The sequence below is a fragment of the Arachis ipaensis genome, chromosome B1, assembly GCF_059453495.1.
Source record: "Arachis ipaensis isolate K30076 ecotype BB chromosome B1, ASM5945349v1, whole genome shotgun sequence".
Classification (NCBI taxonomy): domain Eukaryota; kingdom Viridiplantae; phylum Streptophyta; class Magnoliopsida; order Fabales; family Fabaceae; genus Arachis; species Arachis ipaensis.
Genome location: NC_142436.1, coordinates 60653587 through 60677831, shown reverse-complemented (window position 1 = coordinate 60677831; position 24245 = coordinate 60653587). Strand labels below are relative to the sequence as shown.

The window sequence follows — 24245 nt, the reverse complement described above, 5'->3', positions numbered from 1 at the left end:
TATAATTAAGTTTGAATGATTGGATCAATTTGTCTTAATTACATAATATTTAGTTTTCACTTTTTTAACAACTAATACTAAATTTGATAAGAATTACTAATTAATTAATCTATTTTAAATATTTTTAGGATCGATTCAGATTGGCTTTTTTTTTTTGGTGACTGAAATAAATTAAACAAAGAAAAACAAAACAAATAAAACAAGGAACTACCTAAATAGAGGGATAGTCCCGTTTAAGACTACTCTTAAACTCCTCCCAAGATGAAAGAAGCTCCACATGCGAAAGTTGTAACTTCATCGCCATCTTTGCCATAGTATCTGCCACCGTGTTTGCATCTCTCATAATCAAACGAAAGTCAACCCACCAATTCCAATGCATGATATCTCTTATTTTGAGCACCAGTGGATCAATAAACCCAAAACCATCTTGAGTAACAAGATTAAATGCTTCCACACAATCCGTCTCACAAATAACATCTCGTTGACCCACATCCCAAGCTAAGATATATCCTCTCCAAATAGCAAACAATTCTCCTTGAAGAATACTATTACTCTCAATCATTCCCAAACACCCCCTTTGCCAGCTCCCATTACAATCTCTAATAACACAAGCAAAACCAACACTATCACCCGAACCAAAATAACTAGCATCACAATTAATCTTAAAAGTACCAATGGATGGGGGATTCCAAAAACCATTTAGAGTAGAGGGAAAGGACATACGTTGTAATTCAAAGATATTCCTAAGCTCCTTTTCTGAAGTTAATGCCAGACAAATCACTTTTTCCGGAGGCCAAGATTCATCAGGATTAAAGATGTCATTATTCCTTGCTCGCCATATCCACCAAAGTCCCGAAAAGAACTTGAACGGATGCTCTCTGCTATGATACAAGAACCAGTTCTTCAAATCCAAAGGATGACAAGAAATATCCAACCTATGCCAGACAAGCTGAGCTTTGGGACAATCCCGAATACAATGTAAAACCGATTCCTGGCTAGAAAGACATCTTGGACACTTATCCGATGACGACATCCCTCTTCTAAAGCGAAAACTTGCAGTAGGAAGAGCTTCCTTAAGACACAACCAAGCCAAAAATTTATGCTTTTCCGGAACAAGCTGGCGCCAAAGCCAAAGCCAATTCTCCCGCTCCTCCCAACCAAATAGCTGCTTACACAACCACAAGTAACCATTGTGAGAGTTATAGACTTTGGCAGCAGACCCACTCCAATACCAACCCACTTCCGGACCTGCTTGTTCATCTGGATTGTAAGAAAGAATATTATCTTTCAGATTTTGAGATAAAGGAGAATAAAGAGTATCCAAATGCCACCTACCAACCGACCAAATATCCTGTATCCGGAGATTCGAATCAGAAATGTGAACATAATCGATCTCATTAGATAACCGTCCTTCTTTCCTCCAGTTAGAAAACCAAAAATTCTGGTTCAAATCTCCAATACACCAAGCAAACCCATCCTTCAACACTTCCCAAGCCTTGCAAAGACACCTCCAAATGGGAGAGTCCTTGTTCTTAGGATAACTAAAACAGTCATATAGAGATGATCGATATTTGGCATCCAACAATTGGACCCATAGCTTGTTTGGCTGCTGGAAGAAAGTCCAAACTAGCTTCCCAAGAAGAGCAATATTTACACAATAAGGATCTCTAATCCCTAAACCTCCATATTTTTTTGGAGTAACCAGTACCTTCCAACTAACAAGATTCAATCCTCTTCCATCAACTTGTCCTTTCCAAAGAAAATTCCTCATCATAGACTCCAATTTACTAATGATTCCTTTGGGAAAAATAGAGACCTGCATCTGGTACGTGGGAATAGCAGCGACAATAGAATTAACCAAGCAAAGTCTACCAGCCCGATTGAGTAAACTTCCTTTCCAGCTTGCTAGCCTACTCCGAATCTTATCCAGGACACCATTGAAAGCTGAACGAGTCACCCTAGAATGGCTAAGGGTAACTCCAAGATACTTGCCCAAGTCCTGGACAAATCTGATAGAGGATACCCCAGTGAAAACCTCTTTCCTTGTTGCAGAGACATTCTTGGAGCAAAGCGCTTTAGACTTCTCCACATTAATCTTCATCCCAGATGCTTTGCAAAAAGTCTCTAAAACCAACATCACATTTTGCACTTGTCTCTTTGTAGCTTTACAGAATAGAAGCAAGTCATCCGCAAATATTAAGTGGGATATTCTTGGTCCTCCTCTAGAAATAGCAACCGGTTCCCACAATCCCAAATCAACCTGATGACTAATAAAGCATGCCAATCGCTCCATACACAACACAAAAAGATAGGGTGACATAGGGTCTCCTTGTCTAAGACCTCGGCTAGGAGTAAAGTCATTCAGGCGACTCCCATTCCAAAGAATAGATAAGGAAGAAGCAGTGACACAATTCATAATCAAATTAAGTGTAGGAATAGGAAAACCAAAACTTTTAAGGGTATGAGCTAAAAACCTCCAGTCAACTCTGTCATAAGCTTTCTCCAGATCAATCTTAAATGCCAGTGTGCCTTTCTTTGATTTAGTCTTCTTCATAAAGTGGAGGACTTCTTGGGCAATAATGATGTTGTCAGGAGTTCCTCGTCCCGGAATAAATCCTCCTTGAAGCGGGCCAACAATCTCCGCAAGATGAGGACGAAGCCTATTAACAAGGACCTTCGTGATGATCTTGTAAACTACATTGCAGAGACTAATCGGCCTGAAATATTTCATAGATACCAGTGATTCAACCTTTGGAATGAGAACTAGTAAAGTCTCCAACATTCTTGGATCAAGAGGAACACTGGAGAATGCCTACTTAACCATCTTCCAAACATCAAGACCAATGATCTCCCAATATTCTTTGAAGAAGAAAGCTTGAAACCCATCAGGACCCGGAGCTTTAAAAGAGTTCATGTGAAAAACCGCTGCTTTGACTTCCTCCATAGTAACTGGTGCCGTAAGGTTATTGCAAGCTTCCTCATTTAGAGAAGGAAGAGGCACATCACCAAGGCAACCCAAATCAACATCATCCAAATGACAGAATAAGCTTTTATAGAAAGACTCTGCTTCTTGACTCAGAACCTCTGGATCAGTTTCCCACACTCCATCCTTGAGATAAAGGCCATGAATCTTATTATGCTTCCTTCGCGCAAGAGTTTGAATATGAAAGAATCTTGTATTCCTATCCCCGAACCTTACCCACTGCTCTCTGGACTTTTGGAACCATAGGAGCTCTTCTTGCACTAGAGTATTATTATAATCATCAAGCAACTGTTGCTCTTTCTGACGCAAATAAATACTATCCACCACTTCCAAACGCTTTTGTAAATAATTAATCTGCTGCTCTAATTCACATTTCTTAACAAAAATGTTACCAAATACCTTCGAGTTAAACTCTAGTGAATTCTTCTGTACTTCTGAAAGCTTGCCATGAATTCCTCTATTACCAGACCACCATGACTGGTTCACAATATCCCTATACACAGGATGAGTAGCCCAAGCAACAACAAATCGGAAAGGTCGATTCCCTTTAGGCTGAGGACGACCTTTACAACGCACCAGAATAGGGCAATGATCAGACTGAAGCCTATTTAAAACTTCTGCATAAGCCTCTGGAAAGATAGATAACCAACTATTATTTATACAGACTCGATCAAGCTTTTTTGCCACGTCAACATAATTTTTCACCCTCCTGTACCAAGAAAACTGCCTCCCAATAGTCTTCAGATCAAACAAACCACTATCCCCTAATGAAGTAGCAAACATGTCTGCTCTTTGATGAGAAAACTGACAGCCCTTAGATTCATGAGAAAATTTGACTTCATTAAAATCACCAAGAACAATCCAAGGTCCTTGAAAAACCATGGATTGTGCAACAAGATAATCCCAAAGGAGAACCCTTTTATTAAATTGAGGACTGCCATAAATACCACTACACCTCCAAATTAAATTATCAAAGTGAACCTCAACAGTAACACCCTGATCAAAAGCATCAATGAACTTACAACAAACACCCTTCATAGAGGATAGAAACCAAATACCTCCCTTATGCCCCTCTGCTTCTACTATACCAACAGAGTGATACCCCAATCTTTCCCAGAATAATTTTAAATGCTGAAAAGGGGAGTGAGTTTCAACCACAATAAAGAAAACAGGTCTAAATTTCCTAACAAGTTCCTTGCAATGCACACTGACTAACTTATTAGAAGCACCCCTAATATTCCAAACAATCATATTTAAACTATCCATAAATAATAGGGACAGAATAAATAAGAACATAAAACTCTAAACAGAATCACCAACCTCAATAGGTGGTTTGTCCTGCGGTACTGGCACACTCTGATCCTCAATAATTGCCACCTTCGGACCTCCTAACACTGCACCTGCCATGCTTCCATCTACTAAGGTTTCCTCCATTGTGCCACCATTTTTATCAACTGGCGAGTTCTGCAAGGAGGAAGGCCGAGGACGCTTCCGTAGAGAAATTCCACGACGTGCAGGAGTTCTGCGTGATGGAGATGGCGCAATTTCATGTTTTTCTCGCTTCCCCATCCTAATGCCAATTGATTTACCTCCATCACCATGCAAATTGGGTCTTGGAACCCTTCTCGAACCAAACTTGTGCTGCTTTCCATCTTGGTCCTTCAAACCTGATGACTGGCCCATTGTGAATTTTCCCTTACGGAGCACTTGTTGCCAGCCCTCTCCATCATCCATGCATGCCTCATTAACATGACCATCAGGCACGTGAGGAGCCAATGATTTCGTAACCATATCCTTCCCTTTAACAACTCCTAATTTCTCACCCAAATTACGAGGATTCTCACCCAAAACACGAGCTTCTGATTCAGCCTCTTGTTGAATCTCATGATTGTTGTGTGGCACTAGTGTCGGGACTTCATTATTTTTTTCATCACCAAAGGAATTCCCGTTTCCTTCCAAGGACTCCTTCTCCATGCACAACGATTTATCATGCCCATATCGTGCACAAGTAGCACAAATCAACGGTAAACTCTCGTACTCCACTTCATAAGTCACACCCTCCACTATAATATGTTTGATTACAGGCAACTCAAGATTAATTTGAACACAAGCTCGAGCATATTTTCCTCTTTCTGCAAGCTTAGTAGCCAAATCTACTTTCACCGGAATCCCTATTGCAGAAGCAATTCGCAGCATTGCTTGTTCCTGGTAGCACCAAATTGGAAGTCCCGAGACTCGAATCCATACCAGCGTTGATCCAAAGGATTTTTCGCATGGCCTAAAATCCACATCCCATGGCTTTACTGCAACATAGTGACCGTCTATCAACCACGGGCCACCAAGAATGACTTTCTCACGATCCGCAGCAATATCAAATTTAACCAAAAAATACCCAAACCCCACATCCAACAAATCAAACCCTCCTTTGATGCGCCATACTATCCGAAGCTTATGCATGAGAGCCGTGTAGCCATAATGCTTATCCAACACCTTGATCACGATGGCTTCCTTATAAGGTTCAGCTAGACAACTCTTTGCCTCCTTGGTAAAATTGACACTTGGTGGACGAGAATCACCCTGCTTACCTGTCACCGTCGCGATACCATCCCCAGATAAAGACCCTACTAATGCAAAGGCCTTAGACTTTTCTGCACCAATGACTTTATCTCTAAAAGAGACCTTGGATGGCTTTTCTAACCCCTCTCGAGAAGAACCCTCCTTAACACCGGATACACACCCACCCACGCTCTCCCCCTTATCTCTTCCGATGGCATGGCCATCTTCCTCACTGTGTTTCACCCTCAACCGTTCGCCCCCGCTCTCTCCTTCTCTCATTCTCCTTGAGTACGGAGTACGTGATATTCTGATTGGCTTTTAAAAAAACTACTTACTTTTTTATTTTTTTTAAAAAAAAATATAATAGACAAAAGCCATTTATATTTGAAAAGACTTTTTAAAAAAAATTTTAAATATTAAAATATTTTTTGTTTATGCTTTTCTTAAAAATAAAGTATTATTAGCTTTTAAAAAAAATAATTTATTTTTTTAATAAAAATATTTTTTTAAAAAAATATATCCAAACATGTTTAAAACCTAATAAAAATACTTTTTTACTCAAATAAATCAACCTAAACAAATACTTATTCCATTCCATCATTTCAGCATTCCACTTTTTCATAGGATTGTCAAAATGGACTAAACACCTCAGACCAGTCCATTTACGCATTTAAACATGCAGATTTTGTTTCTAAAATTAACTTAATTTAAATTACGGGTTAAACACGAGTTAATCAGCCTAGTCCGCGGATTAAATGGACGGTCAATTTATTTTTTAAAAAAAAGTAGCACTTTTTTAGTCAATATTTTTTTGATCCAACCTAAAAATCTGACCCATCAACTAAAAAATATACTATTTGTTTAAGATTTTTGACCTAAAAATAATATAAAAAGATAAACAAACTAACTCATTTAACAACCTACTTTTTTTTTATCGTTCTTTAAACTTTTTCCTGTGTTCGGTCATTTTTTTTCTTTTTTTCATCACCATTCACTCATCCTTCTTTATTTTAAAAATTTTCATTTGTAAAATTTTATTTTTTGAAAATCTTTCACCGTTTCTTAATTTTTTGCTTTCTTGTTGGTCCTCACTTTCTGTTACGGCCCAGCCCAACTGGTGGAGCGGTCGACCCAGCCCACGGGCGACCCGATCCTCGTGATTGGATCAACGCGCGCAACCCGTTTAGCCTCACAACCCGGACACTCACCCTCATTGCCAGCTGCATGACAGTTGTAGGGAAAGAAGCTTCCTGGAAGGAGGTCTTCCCCTGTGGGGCCCGCCCTACTGACAAGATATATAAGGGGAGGGTCCTACCCCTCCCCCAAGGTACATCACGTATTCTTTATCCTCATACCACCTGCACCCCTTCTGACTTGAGCGTTGGAGTGTTATTACAGGTGGCACCCCCCTCAACTCACAAGGAGCTCGGGAAGTCGGTGACCCTCACCCCTCGCGTTCTAGGCCCGAATCGAGACCAGGCCCTACCTTTCACCGGACAAGCATCCCTGAACCATCCGGTAACCGACCTACCATACATTGGAGTCGTCTGTGGGAACATGGACTTTATTCTGGCCACAGGCACTCCCACTCGTGAGCGCACCAGATACCCCCCGCGGCAACCCGAGAGAAGACCCTTTGGAGGAACAGGTAGTGATAGCGCAAGAATAATACAAGAACTGCGCCACAGAGTGCAAAACCTAGAACGGGAACTAGCCAGCAGAGAATGCTATCAGCCAACTCCCAGTCAAGAGCATTCCCGATCTCCTCAAAGGAGAGAGGGAAGTCTCCGAAAAAGTCACTCCAGGCGCACTCCAAGCCCCCGAACAGAGTCTGAGAGCCAGGAAAGAAGGGAGGTGCCGAGAAGACCACGTGATCCTGTGATTTACTCTCGATCACCGACGAGAGAAGCAGCAGAAGATGACCGAGAAGACAGCAGAGAAAGACCAAGGAGAAGACGACCACAGCAAGAAGACAACAGACAAAGGTCAAGAAGAAGCCGATTACACAGGGAAGACAGTAGAGAAAGAACGAGAAAAAGGCAACAAGCCTGTGGTCATGGGAGCAACCCCCTTCCACCACTCGATCTTGGAAGTCCGGCTACCGAAGCACTTCGACAAGCCAACAGACATGAAGTACGATGGGACCCAAGACCCCCAGGAGCACCTAACGGCCTTTGAGGCTAGAATGAACCTGGAAGGGGTGGGCGATGAAGTGAGGTGTCGCGCTTTCCCTGTAACCTTAGCTGGGCCGATGATTCGTTGGTTCAATGCCCTCTCTCAGGGCTCCATAACCGCCTTTGCCGACATCAGTCGCGTTTTCTTGGCTCAGTTCACCACGCACATCACTAAAGCGAAACACCCGATCAATCTACTAGGAATAACACAAAAAACCGGTGAGCCAAATCAGAAGTACCTGGACAGATTCAACGACGAGTGTTTAGAAATTGACGGCCTAACTGATTCGGTGGCCAGCTTGTGTTTGACCAACGGGTTATTGAACGCGAATTTCAGGAAATATCTTACCACCAAGCTCGTTTGGACAATGCAGGAGATTCAGAACGTAGCCAGAGAGTACATCAATAATGAAGAAGTAAGCTAAGTCATGGCGGCCAATAAACGGCAGCCCGCCTACTCCAATCCTCGACCATCAGGCGGCGGGAAAAGGTCGAAGGAGCACTCCAAGGACGGAGGATCAGCTAAAAACTTCAAGCCGTTTCTCCAGGTAGGGAAGTTCACCAACTATACCCCCATATCAGCTCCAATTGTTGAAGTCTACCAGTAGATTACCGACAAGGACATCTTGTCGAAGCCTCGACAACTCAAGGACAGAACGGGAGGAAACAAAAACCTCTATTGCGATTACCACAAGGGTTATGGCCATAAGACCCAAGACTGCTTCGACCTCAAAGACGCCCTAGAGCAAGCCATCCGGGAAGGAAAGTTGGCTGATTTTTCCCACCTTATAAGGGAATGAGAAGGCGGGAACATGATCGATCAAACGAGGACAAAATTCGTGCCGTAAGACAAAGACGGGAGCACAAAGAGGATAATGAGCGTGGCCTCACTGTAGTGAATGTGGTGATCGGAAGGGATGTCCCACCAAGATCAAAATCGGCTAGCAAGAAAGATGCCAAGGTCTTAGCTATGTCCTCTGGATCCACGCCGCCCTCCCGAAGGGTACCCTCGATATCATTCGGGCCCGAAGATCAATGGTTTGATGAGGTCCCGGAGAACCCTCCGATGGTGATCACGGCCAGGGTGGGCACCGGCCTAGTAAAACGAATCCTGGTGGACACGGGAGCTGATTCCAACATCATGTTCCGCAATGTATTTGATGCTCTGGGCTTACGGGACACCGACTTGAGGGGCCACCAACACGGCGTGGTAGGCTTAGGCGATAACTTCATCAAGCCCGATGGAGTGGTTTCCCTTCCAGTCTCCATTGGCGGAGGTCGGGGGAAGAGGTCGCTGATGGCGGAGTTCATTGTCTTAAGGGACTCCATGGCCTATAACCTCATATTGGGAAGGAAGACCATCAACGAGTTTGGGGCGGTGATTTGCACCAAACTACTATTAATGAATTTTGTGGCTGATGATGGGTCAGTGGGGACCATCAGGGGAGATCTGAAGACGGCGGTCGCATGCGACAACGCCAGCCTCTCCCTGAGGAAGAAGTCTAAAGAAGCATCTGGCGTCTTTCTTGCCGACCTGGACGTCAGGGTTGAGGACAAACCCAGGCTGGAACCAGAAGGGGACCTTGAAAAGTTCAGGGTCGGTGACTCAGATGAGAAGTTTACCTCTGTAAACAGAAATCTACCCCTTGATTTGAAAGAACCCCTGATGGAGATGATCAGAGCTAATGGTGACTTGTTTGCCTGGACTCCGGCTGACATGCCGGGTATAGACCCCCAATTCATGTCGCACCAATTAGCCATAAGACTGGAGGCAAAACCAGTGGTCCAAAGGAGGAGAAAAATGTCCCAGGAAAGGGTGAAAGAGGTGGCTGAAGAACTGAAGATTGATGGTTTAGAAGTTATAGTAAACTCTCGTTGCAAGTATAGTTACTAAACCAAGCAATCAACCTTTCTTACAAACGTTTTGGTTGTCACAAGTAACAAACCCCTTAAAAATTGATAACCGAAGTATTTAAACATCGGGTCATCTTCTCAAGGAACTGCAGGGAAGTATGTTCTTATTATTGGTTATGGAGATGGTAAATCGGGGTTTTGAAGATGAGGAACAAGTAATTTAAATTGCAATTAAAATAAGTAAAAGACTGTAAAATAAATAAATAACTGTAAAATAAACTTTTGGCAAGGTATGAGAAATTAGAAGTCCTATCCTAGTTATCTTTATCAATGATGATGAAGGTTGAATCTTAATACCACTCAGTTAGTCTTTACTTAAAGTAAAGAAAGGTCAAGTGACTAATTAGTTTGATCTTCAAATCCTAGTTAATCCATAAGGAAAGATTGGGATTATTGAAGTTCAATTCAATTAGCAAAGATAACAATTATCAATCATGTTGAGTTTGATAACTCCTGAGTTACTGATTTCTTAACCAAGACCAAAAGGGGAAAAAGTAAATCTGCTGGAATAAAAATGTCTTTAGATTGGAAATAACAATAATGTAATTAAAAGAAAGCAATCATAAACTGAAATACCTCAAATAACATTAATCAAAGGAATTGTCTGTAACATAGAAGAATTCATAAATTAAATTGAGAAAATAAATAAAAGGAAAATTGAACCTGATAAAAAGAAACAATCCTAAAAGCAAGAGAAATCCTAATCCTAAATCCTAAGAGAGAGGAGAGAACCTCTCTCTCTAAAAACTACATATAATCCTAAAATTGTGAATATGAAAAGCTTAATTATGAATGGATGCATTCCCCCACTTTATAGCCTCTAATCTGTGTTTTCTGGGCCACAAACTGTGTCGAAAACAGCCTAGAATTCGCTGGTTGCGAATTTAAACACGCTGATTTTTCGTCACTGCGATGCGTCTGCGTGAAGCACGCATTCGCGTCGCCTAGCATCAGGGAAAGTATGGCATATTATATTTCAAATCGAAGCCCCGGACGTTAGCTTTCCAACGCAACTAGAACCGCGTCATTTAGACCTCTGTAGCTAAAGTTATAGCCATTTGAGTGCGAAGAGGTCAGGCTGGACAGCTTAGCAATTTCTCCAACTTCTTGTATTCCTTCCACTTTTGCATGCTTCCTTTCCATCCTCTGAGCCATTCCTGCCCTGTAATCTCTGAAATCACTTAACACATATATCAAAGCATCTAATGGTAATAAGAGAGGATTTAAACATAGGGAACTTAAGGCCAAAGAAGCATGTTTTCAATCAAAGCACATAATTAGGAAGGCAAATGTAAAACCATGCAAATAGTATGAATAAGTGGGTAAAGAGTTGATAAAAACCACTCAATTGAGCACAAGATAAACTATGAAATAGTGGTTTATCAACCTTCCCATACTTAAACATTAGCATGTCCTCATGTTAAGCTCAAGAGAAGCTATAAAGATGAAGAGGAATGGTAGATTAATATGAAATGCAACCTATCTATATGAATGCAACTACATGCAAAATGTTTCTACCTACTTGGTTAAAAGTAAACAAATCTTTTAAGAACAAATATGAACTGGATTTTACTAATTCAAATTACAAAATAGAGTACAAATAGACTTGCAAGAAGAAAATAGCTCATGAAAGCCGGGAACAAAGAATCGAGCATCGAACCCTCACTGGAAGTGTATACACTCTAATCACTCATGTGTTTAAGGTTCGATTCTCTCAATTCTCTATTATCCTTGCTTTCTAAGGCTTGCTCTTCATCTAACAATCAACAAAAATTTAATGCACAGATACACATATCAAGAGGTCTTTTAAGGGTTGTAATGGGGTCAGGGTCAAGGTAGGATTTGTATTTGGCCAAGTGGACTAAAATCTGAATCCTTAATTAACTTAAACTTTCCACCTAACTTAGACAATCCATGTAATCATAATAAAAAACCTAACTGTCCATTAACTATATTTTCCACATATTCATGCATTCTAATTTCAAGTACAGTACATATTGATGAGATATTTTGGTGAGAAACGAATCTCTCCCAAAACACCCAAATCTAACCGGCAAGTGCACCGGGTCGCATCAAGTAATAAAAACTCACGGGAGTGAGGTCGATCCCACAGGGATTGAAGGATTGAGCAATTTTAGTTTAGTGGTTTGATTTAGTCAAGCGAATCAAGATTTGGTTGATGGTTTTGTAACTTGCAGAATTAAATTGCATTGAAGTAAAGAGAACAAGAAATAAATTGCTGAAACTTAAAGAACAAGAAATTAAATGACAGAAACTTAAAGTGCAAGAAATGTAAATTGCGGAATCTTAAAGTGCAAGGAATGTAAATTGCTTGAAATGTAAAGGGGATTGGGATGTGGATTTGTAGAAATTAAACAAGGAAAAACTAAATTGCATTGAACAGAAGAGAAAAAGGGAATTGGGATTGAACCGGAAATGAAGCAGAAAAGTAAATGAACATAAGGAAGCAAGAAACCGAATGTAAATTGGAGATTTGGATCTCAGGACCCAGAGACTAGAAAACCAAGTCTAGATCTCAATGCCTTCCTAGATCCAACAAGAACAATTGCAAGGAAATTGTAAATTGCAAAGAGAATAGATGAAGAGTAATGAACCGGAAATGAAATTAAATCAACAGTAAAGAAACAGAGAGATCCAAGATTGAGATTGAAACAGAATTTCTTCAATTCTCCAATCCAAGATCCAAGACAAAATTAAAATGAAATTGAAAGCAAAGAAATTAAAGTTCACTCAAAAGCTCTCCCAAAAACTATTATGAAAATTCCAAAAGGAAAGCTCTCTGAATAACTTGAATTCTATCCTATTTATACACTTTCAAAAATGATCTTCAAGCCTTGAGTTGGGCCCTTGCTCTTGGTGGAATTGGGTTGAAAGAGGCCTTGGTTGATTGCTCTTGAAGTTTGAAGAAGAACCAAAGTGAACCAATTGAACCGGTTTTGAGGTTAGCCAAAGTTGGACCTAAAGTTTGAGCCAAAGTTAGAGGTCTAACTTTGGCTCCAACTTTTCATAGCAGCAAGCAAAATTTACTGGTATGCACGTTGGTGCCAACGTTAGGGGTCTAACTTTGACCCTAACATTGGCCTTGCTTATATGCTAGTGGCGCCAACGTTAGCCTCCAAGTTAGGGGGCTAACGTTGGCGCAAACGTTGGCCCCTCTCCCTTATGCTTTCATGTGCCAACGTTAGCCTCCAAGTTAGGGGGCTAACGTTGGCGCAAACGTTGGATGGTCAGGGAGTAATCCTCATGCCTAACGTTAGCCCTCACGTTAGGGGTCTAACTTTGAGGCTAACTTTAGGTCCAACTTTTTGCTTCATGGTTCATTTTCATTTATTCCATTGTCTTCTCTTTACTCCTAGCTATTCCTTCTTGCTTCAACCTTTCTCCAAGATTTCTTCACCTATCATTGATCAACCAAACACATCAAAGCTATGCTCAAAATCATGAGATATTCATTCTTTCATAATATGTGACAATTATAGCATAAAACCTCATGAAATAGCATGAATTCATACATGGTTGATTAAATCAAAGGAAGCATGAAAATCTACCCAATTGGCTTGCTTATGGATCAAGAAAGTGCATAAAACCTATTGAAACCAAAGGAAAAAGGCATAGAAAAACATGACATGATGACATGTCATCACATATGCATTGCTTTCACCATTTACTTTGGGGTATTTTGTCCCCTTTTTATTATTTGCTATTTTTCTCTTCTTTTTCTCTTTTTCTTCTTCTTTTTTTTTATATTTTTTTCTTTTTTCTTTTTTTCAATGCATATGATTAAATTTTTGAATGCATGACATGTCCAAAACATTTCTTTCACATTTTCAGAAAATTCTAACATACTCAATTCTCAAACCAAATGTTTTCAATCCCAATTTCTCCACACTTAATTCATGAGCACTCTCACTAGTCTAAGCTAACCAAGGATTCGAATTAAGGACATTATTGTTTTTCGCTTAGAGTTAACGATGTGCTAAAGTAAGAATAAAAGGGATAAAATAGGCTCAACATTGGTTTGCAAAGGATAATGAAAGGGTAAGGCCATATGGGTATGTAAGCTCAGTGAAACAAAGGCCTCAATCATATAAGTGCATGCATACATCAAACCATGGAAATATAGAATTAAGCAAGACAAACATCAGAATTTTAGAGAGAAAAAATACATACTAAAACAAAATTTTTGGTTGATAAAATGCAACCAATTCAAATAGGCTCAAAATCTCACAGGTTTTGTGTTTTCGAGCTCTAAACAATGTTCCAGTATAATATTTCTTCAAACAAGTGTAACATTAAATTTTATTCAAATTAGTGAAATGCTATAAAAGGTTTCTTAAAAAAGAAAATATTACTTTAACCAAGTGGTAAAATATGCACAAAAATCAAACAAACATGCAAATGCAGCAACTAATAAGGAAAATAAATCATTTGTGTTGAGATAGGAAGGTACTAACCTACGGAGATCGGTATCGACCTCCCCACACTTAAATATTTTACCGTCCTCGGTGCATGCTGAGATGTGCAGGTGGACGGGTTATTTCAACTGACGCTTTTCTCATCAAGGAATGTGCGTAGGAACTTGTTTGTCTCTCCCATGTAAACGTCTTCCGGTTCTCTTCCTGGTGGCCATCCTGAAAGAAAAAGGGAAGGAAAGTAATCCAAAGCAAAGATAGAAAACAAATAAAACTTGGGTTGGTTAATGCTAAAAATGAAGGTCTCAATTACATGGTAGCTACAACATGCAAGTGAGAAAACAATAGAAGCACATGGCATACTAGTGGTGCAAAATTTTGTGACAATGAAGGAGAGAGTGTGGGTAAGGAGAGATAATATAAATTCATGTCAACGTAAAAGTAATACAGGTATAAAAGATTGGCATTGATATAAATAATATTACCTATTCAGAATAAAACAAGTCACTAAGCACCCAAAATAATTCAAGAGAAGATGCAACAGCTAAATAAGAAAATTTGAACACCAAAGGAAAAATAATGAATTTAGAAAAGAAAATAAAAATATGCACAAAATTAAAATGTAATGAATGAAATATGCAAAGAAATTAAGTAAAATAAAATGAAAGATAAGAAGAATGAGAAGGGAAAGGAGGGAAGAAGAAGTAAGTAAGAAAGGAGGGAGGAAAAATTAGGATTGGGGAAGAAAAGATAAGATATTTGGCAAATTAGGATAAGCTGTGCGGCGCAAGCGACGCGGACGCGTGGGGCACGCGGTCGCGTGACTTGCACTTATACGGATTGACGCGGTCGCGTGGGTCATGCGGTCGCGTGACACAGTTTATGCTACTAGCGCGAGGGCAGCCTCGCGCTCGCACAACTCTCTGTTCGAAACTTAGTATTGCCAAAATCCAGGGTGACGCGGTCGCGTGATCGATGCGATCGCGTGAGTGGCCATCATGGGGGTATGACGCGGACGCGTGAGCCATGCGTCCGCGTGGTAAGGCTGTGCGTTCAACACCAATCCAGAACCACTCCAGCATAACTTTCAGCTATGCACCCTTTTGACGTCAATTTTCATGTCACGCGTCCGCGTGAGTGACGCGGTCACGTGGGGTGATTTGTGACAAAGACACGTCTCCAGCCACGCTCTCGCGTGACTTTCTGCTCGATTTCTTTTGTTCCCAATGCACTGGTGACGCGGACGCATCAGCGACGCTACCGCGTCGCGTGCGTGTGTTTTTTTTTTTTATAATGCAGTTTGCAGAATGCAATCCTAATATGAATGTTATGCAGAACTCCAGGTTCAATATAATAAAATAAAATAAAACTCAAAAACAAATAAAACTAAATAAAAAATGAAAAAGGAACGATCATATCATGGTGGGTTGTCTCCCACCTAGCACTTTTAGTTAAAGTCCTTATGTTGGACATTTGGTGAGCTTCCTTTTATGGTCGCTTGTGCTTGAACTCATCCAGGAATCTTCACCAATGTTTGTAATTCCAATGGCCTCCGGGATCCCAAACTAGGCACGTAAAGCCTTTCAGCAGCTTCAAACAGATTCTTAGGCTCCCGGGGTGTTGGATGTTAGAACAGATTCCAGGATCCCAAATCTTGCTTTTGCACCCGTCTTCTTGTTGATCATTATGATTCCATCCGGGTAGCAAGCAATCTGAATTCTCACTAAAGCGGCCAAACAACTTCCTAGACCTAATCAGTTGAGCTTTACACCAACCCTTGCATTTAAACTTCGAGCTTCTAACCATAATGAACCTTGCAGGACAATTCTTACCACTGACCATCTTCCTCTTACTCTTTATGCCACAAAGAGCTCTAAGCTGACCATCCGTCTCCAGTAGCCCATATTCAAGTGGAATTAGAAAGCTAAGGGATATGAATTTTACCCACTTGAATGTTGTGAAGGATGATGGCAACTTAGGGGGAGGGGTCTCCAATAACTTTGGCAAGGTGATTCCAAGCTCCACTCCCTTGTGCTCTTTGACAACTTCCACCTCTTTGCAAACTTCTTTGATTTTAACCTCTTCTTCATTACTTACCAAGGGCATGGGAGGTTGTGCTTCTTCTTCTTGAATCTCCATCTCTTGATCGACCTCTTCCAGGTCTTCAACTATGATATGCCTTGGAGGTTGTACACCCTCCTCAGCATCAATTTTAATCGCCTTGGAAGGAGGTTCTATAACCTCACTTTCCCATGGAGGTTCAGCATCTCCTAAGTCTGCAACCACTTCTTCCTCCTCAATGGCAGGCGTAGCTTCTTCCAATTGTTTCAATATAAAATCGTACTACTCACTGTCCACCGGAGTTTCTAATATCTCCTTCATGCTACGTTCTTCATTAGATTGCCCACATGAGGTCATGTGGATTCCTTGAGTGTCCGAACGTCGGGAAGGTAATCGATTTATCGCTTGATCCAGTTGGCGAAGGGTTGCTTGAAGTTTTGCACATGTTTCCATGAGACGATCCCTTGATTCTTGTTGCGCTCGGCTATCATAAGTAGGATCATAGTGCTCTTGGATTGATGGATATGGAGATGACAAATATTGAGGTGGTGGTTCTTGGGAGTAATTGGGTTGGAATTGGGGTGGTTCTATATATGGTTCATATGGCTCATAAGGTGGTTGGTATGGTGGATGAGGGTTAGAATCATGTGATGATGTCTGGTAGTAGGGGGCTTGTGAGTATGGTGATCCAGAGTTGTGTTGAGGAGGCGGTTCATAATCATAGGTGGGCCTTGTTGGTAACTACAAGGGGGTCCACTATAGTCATCATTTTGGTATGCATCACAGAATGGTTGTTGGTTATAGTGCATTGGAGGGGGTTTTTGCCAAGAGGGTTGATTAAATCCTTGTGGCTCCTCCCATTTTTGATTGTTTTGACCTTGATGCATGTTTCTGTGATAATTTCCATTCCTTGCAACAATATTGGAACTAAACTTAAAGCGAGAGGGGTGAGAACTCATAATAGTAAATAAAAATTAAAAACGAAAATAAAAACAAATTTTAATTAAAAGGTTATTGAAATTAAAATTTTTGAATTTGAAAAATTAAAATTTGAAATTTGAATTTTTAAATTTTGAATTTTGGAAATTAAATATTGAAATTTGAAATTTGATTTTTGAAATAAGATAAGATAAGATTTTGAAAAAGATATTATTTTTGAAAAATATTTGAATTTTGAAATTTAAAACTAAGATAAGATAAGATAAAAATTTTAAAATCAAAATCTGAAATTTTTTCTTTGTGGAAAATTCGAAAACTCAATAAAAATAAAGAGAAAAAGATATTTTTGAATTAAATGAGGAAAGAGAAAAACAATAAAATGATACCAAACTTAAAATTTTTAGATCAAAACGAAGAAAACAACTAAGAACAACTTGAAGGTCAAGATGAACACGAAGAACAAATTTTTGAAAAATTTTTAATAACTAAATAAAAACCAATAACCTCTTAATTTATGAAAAAGCAAAAATAAAAACAAAAATAAAACAAATAAACAAGCAAAAAAAAAAAATATTTACAATAACCAATAATAAGGTATACGTTTGCAATTCCCCGGCAACGGCGCCATTTTGAAGAACTGAAGATTGATGGTTTAGAAGTTATAGTAAACTCTCATTGCAAGTATAGTTACTAAACCAAGCAATCAACCTTTCTTACAAATGTTTTGGTTGTCACAAGTAACAAACCCCTTAAAAATTGATAACCAAAGTATTTAAACCTCGGGTCGTCTTCTCAAGGAACTGCAGGGAAGTATGTTCTTATTATTGGTTATGGAGATTGTAAATTGGAGTTTTGAAGATGAGGAACAAGTAATTTAAATTGTAATTAAAATAAGTAAAAGACTGTAAAAAAAATAAATAACTGTAAAATAAACTTTTGGCAAGGTATGAGAAATTAGAAGTTCTATCCTAGTTATCCTTATCAATGATGATGAAGGTTGAATCTTAATTCCACTCAGTTAGTCTTTACTTAAAGTAAAGAAAGGTCAAGTGACTAATTAGTTTGATCTTCAAATCCTAGTTAATCCCTAAGGAAAGATTGTGATTATTGAAGTTCAATTCAATTAGCAAAGATAACAATTATCAATCATGTTGAGTTTGATAACTCCTGAGTTACTGATTTCTTAACCAAGACCAAAAGGAAAAAAAGTAAATCTGCTGGAATAAAAATGTCTTTAGATTGGAAATAACAATAATGTAATTAAAAGAAAGCAATCATAAACTGAAATACCTCAAATAACATTAATCAAAGGAATTGTCTGTAACATAGAAGAATTCATAAATTAAATTGAGAAAATAAATAAAAGGAAAATTGAACCTGATAAAAAGAAACAATCCTGAAAGCAAGAGAAATCCTAATCCTAAATCCTAAGAGAGAGGAGAGAACCTCTCTCTCTAAAAACTGCATCTAATCCTAAAATTGTGAATATGAAAAACTTGTTTATGAACGGATGCATTCCCCCACTTTATAGCCTCTAATCTGTGTTTTCTGGGCCGCAAACTGGGTCAGAAACAGCCCATAATTCGCTGGTTGCGAATTCAAACACGCTGATTTTTCGTCACTGCGACGCGTCCGCGTGAAGCACGCGTTCGCATCGTCTAGCGTCTGAGCAACTATGGCATATTATATATTAAATCGAAGCCCCGGACGTTAGCTTTCCAACTCAACTAGAACCGCATCATTTGAACCTCTGTAGCTAAAGTTATAGCAGTTTGAGTGCGAAGAGGTCAGGCTGGACAGCTTAGCAATTTCTCCAACTTCTTGTATTCCTTCCACTTTTGCATGCTTCCTTTCCATCCTCTGAGCCATTCCTGCCCTGTAATCTCTGAAATCACTTAACACACATATCAAGGCATCTAATGGTAATAAGAGAGGATTTAAACATAGGGAACTTAAGGCCAAAGAAGCATGTTTTCAATCAAAGCACATAATTAGGAAGGCAAATGTAAAACCATGCAAATAGTATGAATAAGTGGGTAAAGAGTTGATAAAAACCACTCAATTGAGCACAAGATAAACTATGAAATAGTGATTTATCAGTGGCCAAGCAAACGGCCAACCTACTAGAAGCGGGCTTCATTTGGGAACTCGACTACTCGACTTGGCTGTCGAACATTGTCTTGGTTAAAAAGCCCAGTGGGAAATGGAGAATGTGTGTGGATTACTCTGATCTTAACAAAGCATGTCCCAAGGACTCCTTCCCCCTTCCCAACATCGATGCTCTTGTTGACGCGACGGCAGGTTACCGGTATCTGAGTTTCATGGATGCCTATTCTGGGTACAATCAGATATCGATGCACCGGCCAGATGAAGAGAAAACGACGTTCATAACGCCAAGAGGGACATACTGTTACAAGGTGATGCCGTTCGGGCTAAAGAATGCAGGGGCTACGCACCGAAGGCTGATGAACAAGGTCTTTAAAGACCTTATCGGCAAGACGGTAGAGGTATACGTAGACGACATCTTGGTCAAAACTACCGAAGCTAAAGACCTCGTCGGCGACCTGGAAAACGTCTTCACCTCTCTGGGACGGCACAGTATGAGGCTCAATCCACTCAAGTGTGCCTTCGCAGTCGAAGCTGGGAAATTCTTGGGGTTCATGATAACCCAAAGAGGCGTGGAGGCCAACCCAGAAAAGTGTGAAGCAATCCTACAAATGAAAAGCCCGGGAAGTGTGAAAGACGTCCAGAGATTGGCGGGCAGACTCACCGCGCTATCCCGCTTCCTCGGTGCATCGGCGGCCAAAGCGCTGCCCTTCTTTAACCTGATGAAGAAGGGAATCGCGTTCGAGTGAACCCTGGCTTGCGAGGAGGCTTTCAAACACTTCAAAGAGATGTCTCGGCACCACCTATCCTCACGAGACCTATGGATGGAGAAGCGTTGTACTTGTACTTGGCGGTAATTGATGAGGCATTGGCAGCGGTCTTGGTGCGAGAAGACGGGAAAACCCAGCAACCAATATATTTTGTGAGTAAAGCACTACAAGGAGCATAGCTAAGGTATAGCAAGCTGGAGAAGGTGGCATATGCACTTCTGACCTCCTCGTGCAGGTTGCGGCAGTACTTTCAAGGACACCATGTAATCGTCAGGACTGATCAGGCAATCCGACAAGTGCTCCAAAAACCTGATCTGGCGGGTAGAATGATGACTTGGGCTGTCGAACTCTCCCAATACGACTTGCAGTATGAACCCAGGCACGCGATCAAAGCTCAAGCCATGGCTGACTTCCTGATAGAAGTCACAGGGGACCATGCTGAGACTCCGAACACACGGTGGAGGCTCCACGTGGACGGAGCATCCAACCAAACGTTCGAAGGAGCAGGAATCATTTTAGAAAATCCAACTGGAGTTGTATACGAGCTGTCAGTCAAGTTCAAATTTTCGGTGTCAAACAATCAAGCAGAATACGAGGCCCTGCTGGGCGGCCTAGCTCTGGCAAAGGAGGTCGGAGCTACGAGGCTAGAAATATATAGTGACTCACAGGTTGTGACGTCGCAAATCATTGGTACCTACCAAGCCAGAGATTTGTTATTACAGAAGTATTTGGAGAAAGTCAAAGAGTTAAGTAAGCAGTTTGAGGAGGTCACGGTCTAACATGTCCCGAGAGAGAAGAACACACGGGCAGACCTTCTATAAAAATTGGTAAGCACAAAACCCGAAACGGGGAACCGATCTCTCATCCAAGGTTTGATAAAGGAACTGGTAGTGGCATTGCATCTAACCCAAGTAGATCCTTGCTGGATGAGCCCAATCATCAATCTCTTAGAAAAGGCTAAACTCCCCAGCAACGAGAAGGCAGCAAAGACAATAAGGCGAGAAGCGGCCAAATATGCAATCATACAAGGCCAGTTGTTCAGGAAGGGGATCAGCCAACCCCTGTTGAAGTGCCTGCATCCCGACTAAACGGACTACGTGCTCAGAGAAGTCTATGAAGGATGCTGCGGTCACCACATCGGGAGGAAGGCCCTAGCCAGAAAGCTCGTTAGAGCCGGTTACTACTGGCCCTTTATGATGGCGGATTCTAAGGAATTTGTGAAGAAATGCAAAAGCTGCCAGGAGAACGCCAACTTTCATAAGGCACCAGCAGCCGATCTGAGTTTGCTGACGCCTTCACGGCCATTCTCGCAATGGGGAATCGACCTGCTACGACCTTTCCCAGTGAGACCAGGGCAAGTCAAATACCTAGTCATAGCCATTGACTATTACACAAAATGGGTGGAGGCGGAGCCGTTGGCCAGCATCTCCTCGGCCAACTGTCGGAAGTTCGTGTGGAGACAAGTGATAGCCAGGTTTGGAATACTAGAGGTTGTCATCTTCGACAATGGGACACAGTTTGCCGACAAAAAATTTGGAGAATTTCTGGCCGGCCTAGGCAAAAAGCAAAAGTTATCGTCTGTGGAACATCCCCAAACTAATGGCCAAGTGGAAGTGGCAAATAAGATCATCCTGCAAGGCCTAAAAAAGCGACTTGATGAAAAGAAGGGAGCATGGGCTGACGAGTTGGCCTCAGTCCTCTGGTCTTACCGCATAACTCAGCAGTCGTCTACCGGGAAAACGCCCTTCCGGCTCACCTACGGGGTAGATGCAATAATACCCGTAGAAATCAGTGAGCCGAGTCCACGACTACTCCTAGGAGGAGTCGAAGAGGGCATAGAAAAAGACTTGGTGGATAAAGCCAGAGAGATGGCCTACTTGTCGGAGACAGCACTAAAACAAAGAATGGCCTTCCGCTATAATGCGAAGGTACTCAAAAGAGAATTTGAACGGGATGACCTGGTTTTGCGGCGCAACGACATAGGACTACCGACTCCGGGTGAAGGAAAGTTAGCGGCAAACTGGGAAGGCCCATACAGGGTGAAGGAGGTCCTCGGCAATGGCGCCTACAAGCTAGAGCGGCTGGATGGCAAGGAAGTTCCGAGGACCTGGAATGCGGGCAACTTAAGGAGATTCTATTCCTAGTAAGCAGGAAGCACCAACCGGGTAGATGACCTGCCGCTATAAATGGTTTAGTAAGACCCGCGTTATTTTGTGTTGAGTTATTTGCTCTTGTCATATATTTACTATTACCTTGCCTTTGAACCATTTACTCATATTATTCGTCTACTATTTGTCTTTTTTCTTTGCGCCATTTACCCATATTATTCGTCTACTATTTGTCATTTTTTCTTTGCATTAAGCATTACAATTGAACGGTTACGCTGGTTAAACGATAAAACGGTATGCCGGGACTGATCACCCTGGAAACCACCAAAGTAAAGAACGTCACTATGTGCGGTTACTAAAACAATAAAAAACATGGTCTGGCTTCACCAATTACCAGCAAAACGGTAAGCAAATATAAACAAATAACCGACTACCAACAGAACGGTAAGAGGATATAAAGTAAAAGGATTACCAGCAAAGCAAGAAGAGAAGTAGTTGGTTACATGCCGACCAAACGGCAAACATATTTGTTGAAACTACGAAAGTTCAAAGTCTACAAAAGTTTACAATCTACAAAGCTAAAAGATACAAGTTACTTCTTCGGCATATCAACAATCTTGCCATCCCTAATGGTTTTGAAAACGCCAATAGCCGAGGTATCAAAGTCGGGAGCCAGTAGCTTCACCTGAGCCTTGAGGGCCTCTTCGGTCATCAAGATGGCACCTTTGCCCTGCTTCACGGTGTCTTTATACTTCTTCTTAAATTCAGCAGCTTCACCCTGGGCCGCATTGGCCGACGAGAGGGCCTCATCACGCTCTTTTTCTAGCACGACCACCCGACCTTGAGCAGTGTTAAGCTGACTCTCCAGGGTGAGCTCTCGCTCAGTAAGACACGCTACGGAGGCGTCAGCGGTCTTGACCTTCTCCTTAGCAGTCTGGGCTTCCTCCTCAGCGACCTTGACTTTCTCCTCTGCTGTCTTGGCCCTTTCCTCGTCAACAGCAAGTTGTTCCTGAAGCAACTTCACTTCATCTCTGTACTTAGCATTGGCCTTGACTGAAGACTCAAGTTTCGTTTCCAAAGACCGGGTCCCCGCCAAGGCGGATTCCGCCTTCCTTGCTATAGCTGCTCCTCGAAGCAAAGTGCGGTACATCCACCTCGCCTGCGAAGCAAGGTCCCCACTATAAAAGAAGTCCTCCATGCCGGGAAACAGCTGGGAATCGATGAAGTTTCCGGCATCAAAGTTCCTCTCCATAACAGTGAGAGCCCCCTCCCGACTGGAAGACGGCCTCTTTCTCTTTGGATTCTCAACCAGCACTTCAATTTCAGGGGTAGAAGGCGACTTTCTTTTCATTGGATTGTCACCCTCCTCCTCAGCCCCCAGGTCCCCCTCTGGTCGGGGTCCCGAACCAGCCCCTACCTCCTGCTGAGGACCCGAAGAGGCGTTGGTTCCGGGTCGCTCCCCCTGGGCAGCTTGGGACTGGACCTCGGGCTTAATGACGTCCTCGGCCGGGACCTCTTGGGCAGGGGTGGTGGATTCATCATCACTGCCATCAGCTAAGAAAGTGTTGAATAAAGTATCAAGTCCTGTTACCTTGGCAGACATTGACACTACAACAAGATACGGAAACCTGTTAGTTGTCAAATCGATAGAAAAGTTAAGGCAAGAATAAACACAGAAAATCACTAGACGGCTACTCACATATATAATTCCTAGCCATATACCGATCACACATAAGGAGATGGGGGTTAACAAGATTCTTCCCAAAAATGGCCAACAATACGTCGACAACCTTCTTATTCTCCGGAGATAATCCCTTATACGTTATTTTCGTAAAGGTATTAGCTCCCGCCTCGAAACTCCAGTAAGTCGGTATACGGTGTTCCCCTTCTAATGTTAGCCAGAAGGGGTGCCGACCTTCCATAGGACGGACCTTGAAGTACTTGTCCTTGAAACTGTGATAGGAAACTTCGAATACGCCGAAGATCCGCCGGCCTTGGGCCACCCGGAAGGACATGTAGCCCTTTTTAGGCCTCCTCTTTTGGAAGGATTTGTTAAAGTAAAAAGAAAAAGAAATACTTTGACAGAGACCGGCAACTACAGGTGCTCACACACCATCTCGAAATAGCGAATGGAAGTCCAGCTGTTCGGATGCAATTGGGATGGCGCTACGTCACATCGATTAAGCAGCACCATTTGGAAA

At 41.5% G+C, this 24245-nt stretch overlaps 2 protein-coding genes and 1 pseudogene across 2 annotated transcripts; 2 read left to right on the top strand and 1 right to left on the bottom strand.

The window, feature by feature from the left end:
• Positions 1-211: 211 nt before the first annotated feature.
• Positions 212-5818, bottom strand: LOC148576756 (uncharacterized; annotated as a pseudogene).
• Positions 5819-7724: 1906 nt separating this feature from the next.
• LOC107607083 (uncharacterized) lies at positions 7725-8138 on the top strand. Its single transcript, XM_016309072.2, has one exon. The coding sequence runs from the start codon at positions 7725-7727 to the stop codon at positions 8136-8138; it is 414 nt and encodes a 137-aa protein (XP_016164558.2).
• A 371-nt stretch (positions 8139-8509) lies between these two features.
• On the top strand, positions 8510-19915 carry LOC148576755 (uncharacterized). The gene is made up of 2 exons (XM_088502780.1): positions 8510-9563; positions 19161-19915. The coding sequence occupies exons 1-2, from the start codon at positions 8510-8512 to the stop codon at positions 19913-19915; spliced, it is 1809 nt and encodes a 602-aa protein (XP_088358906.1).
• Positions 19916-24245: the final 4330 nt, after the last annotated feature.

Bases quoted from the DNA above. Each gene is read 5' to 3' on its own strand.
- LOC148576755 (XM_088502780.1), top strand. From the start codon at position 8,510: ATGAGAAGGCGGGAACATGATCGATCAAACGAGGACAAAATTCGTGCC. The intron at 9,564-19,160 runs GTTTAGAAGTTA...GTGATTTATCAG, and splicing joins TGAAGAACTGAAGATTGATG to TGGCCAAGCAAACGGCCAAC.
- LOC107607083 (XM_016309072.2), top strand. From the start codon at position 7,725: ATGAACCTGGAAGGGGTGGGCGATGAAGTGAGGTGTCGCGCTTTCCCT.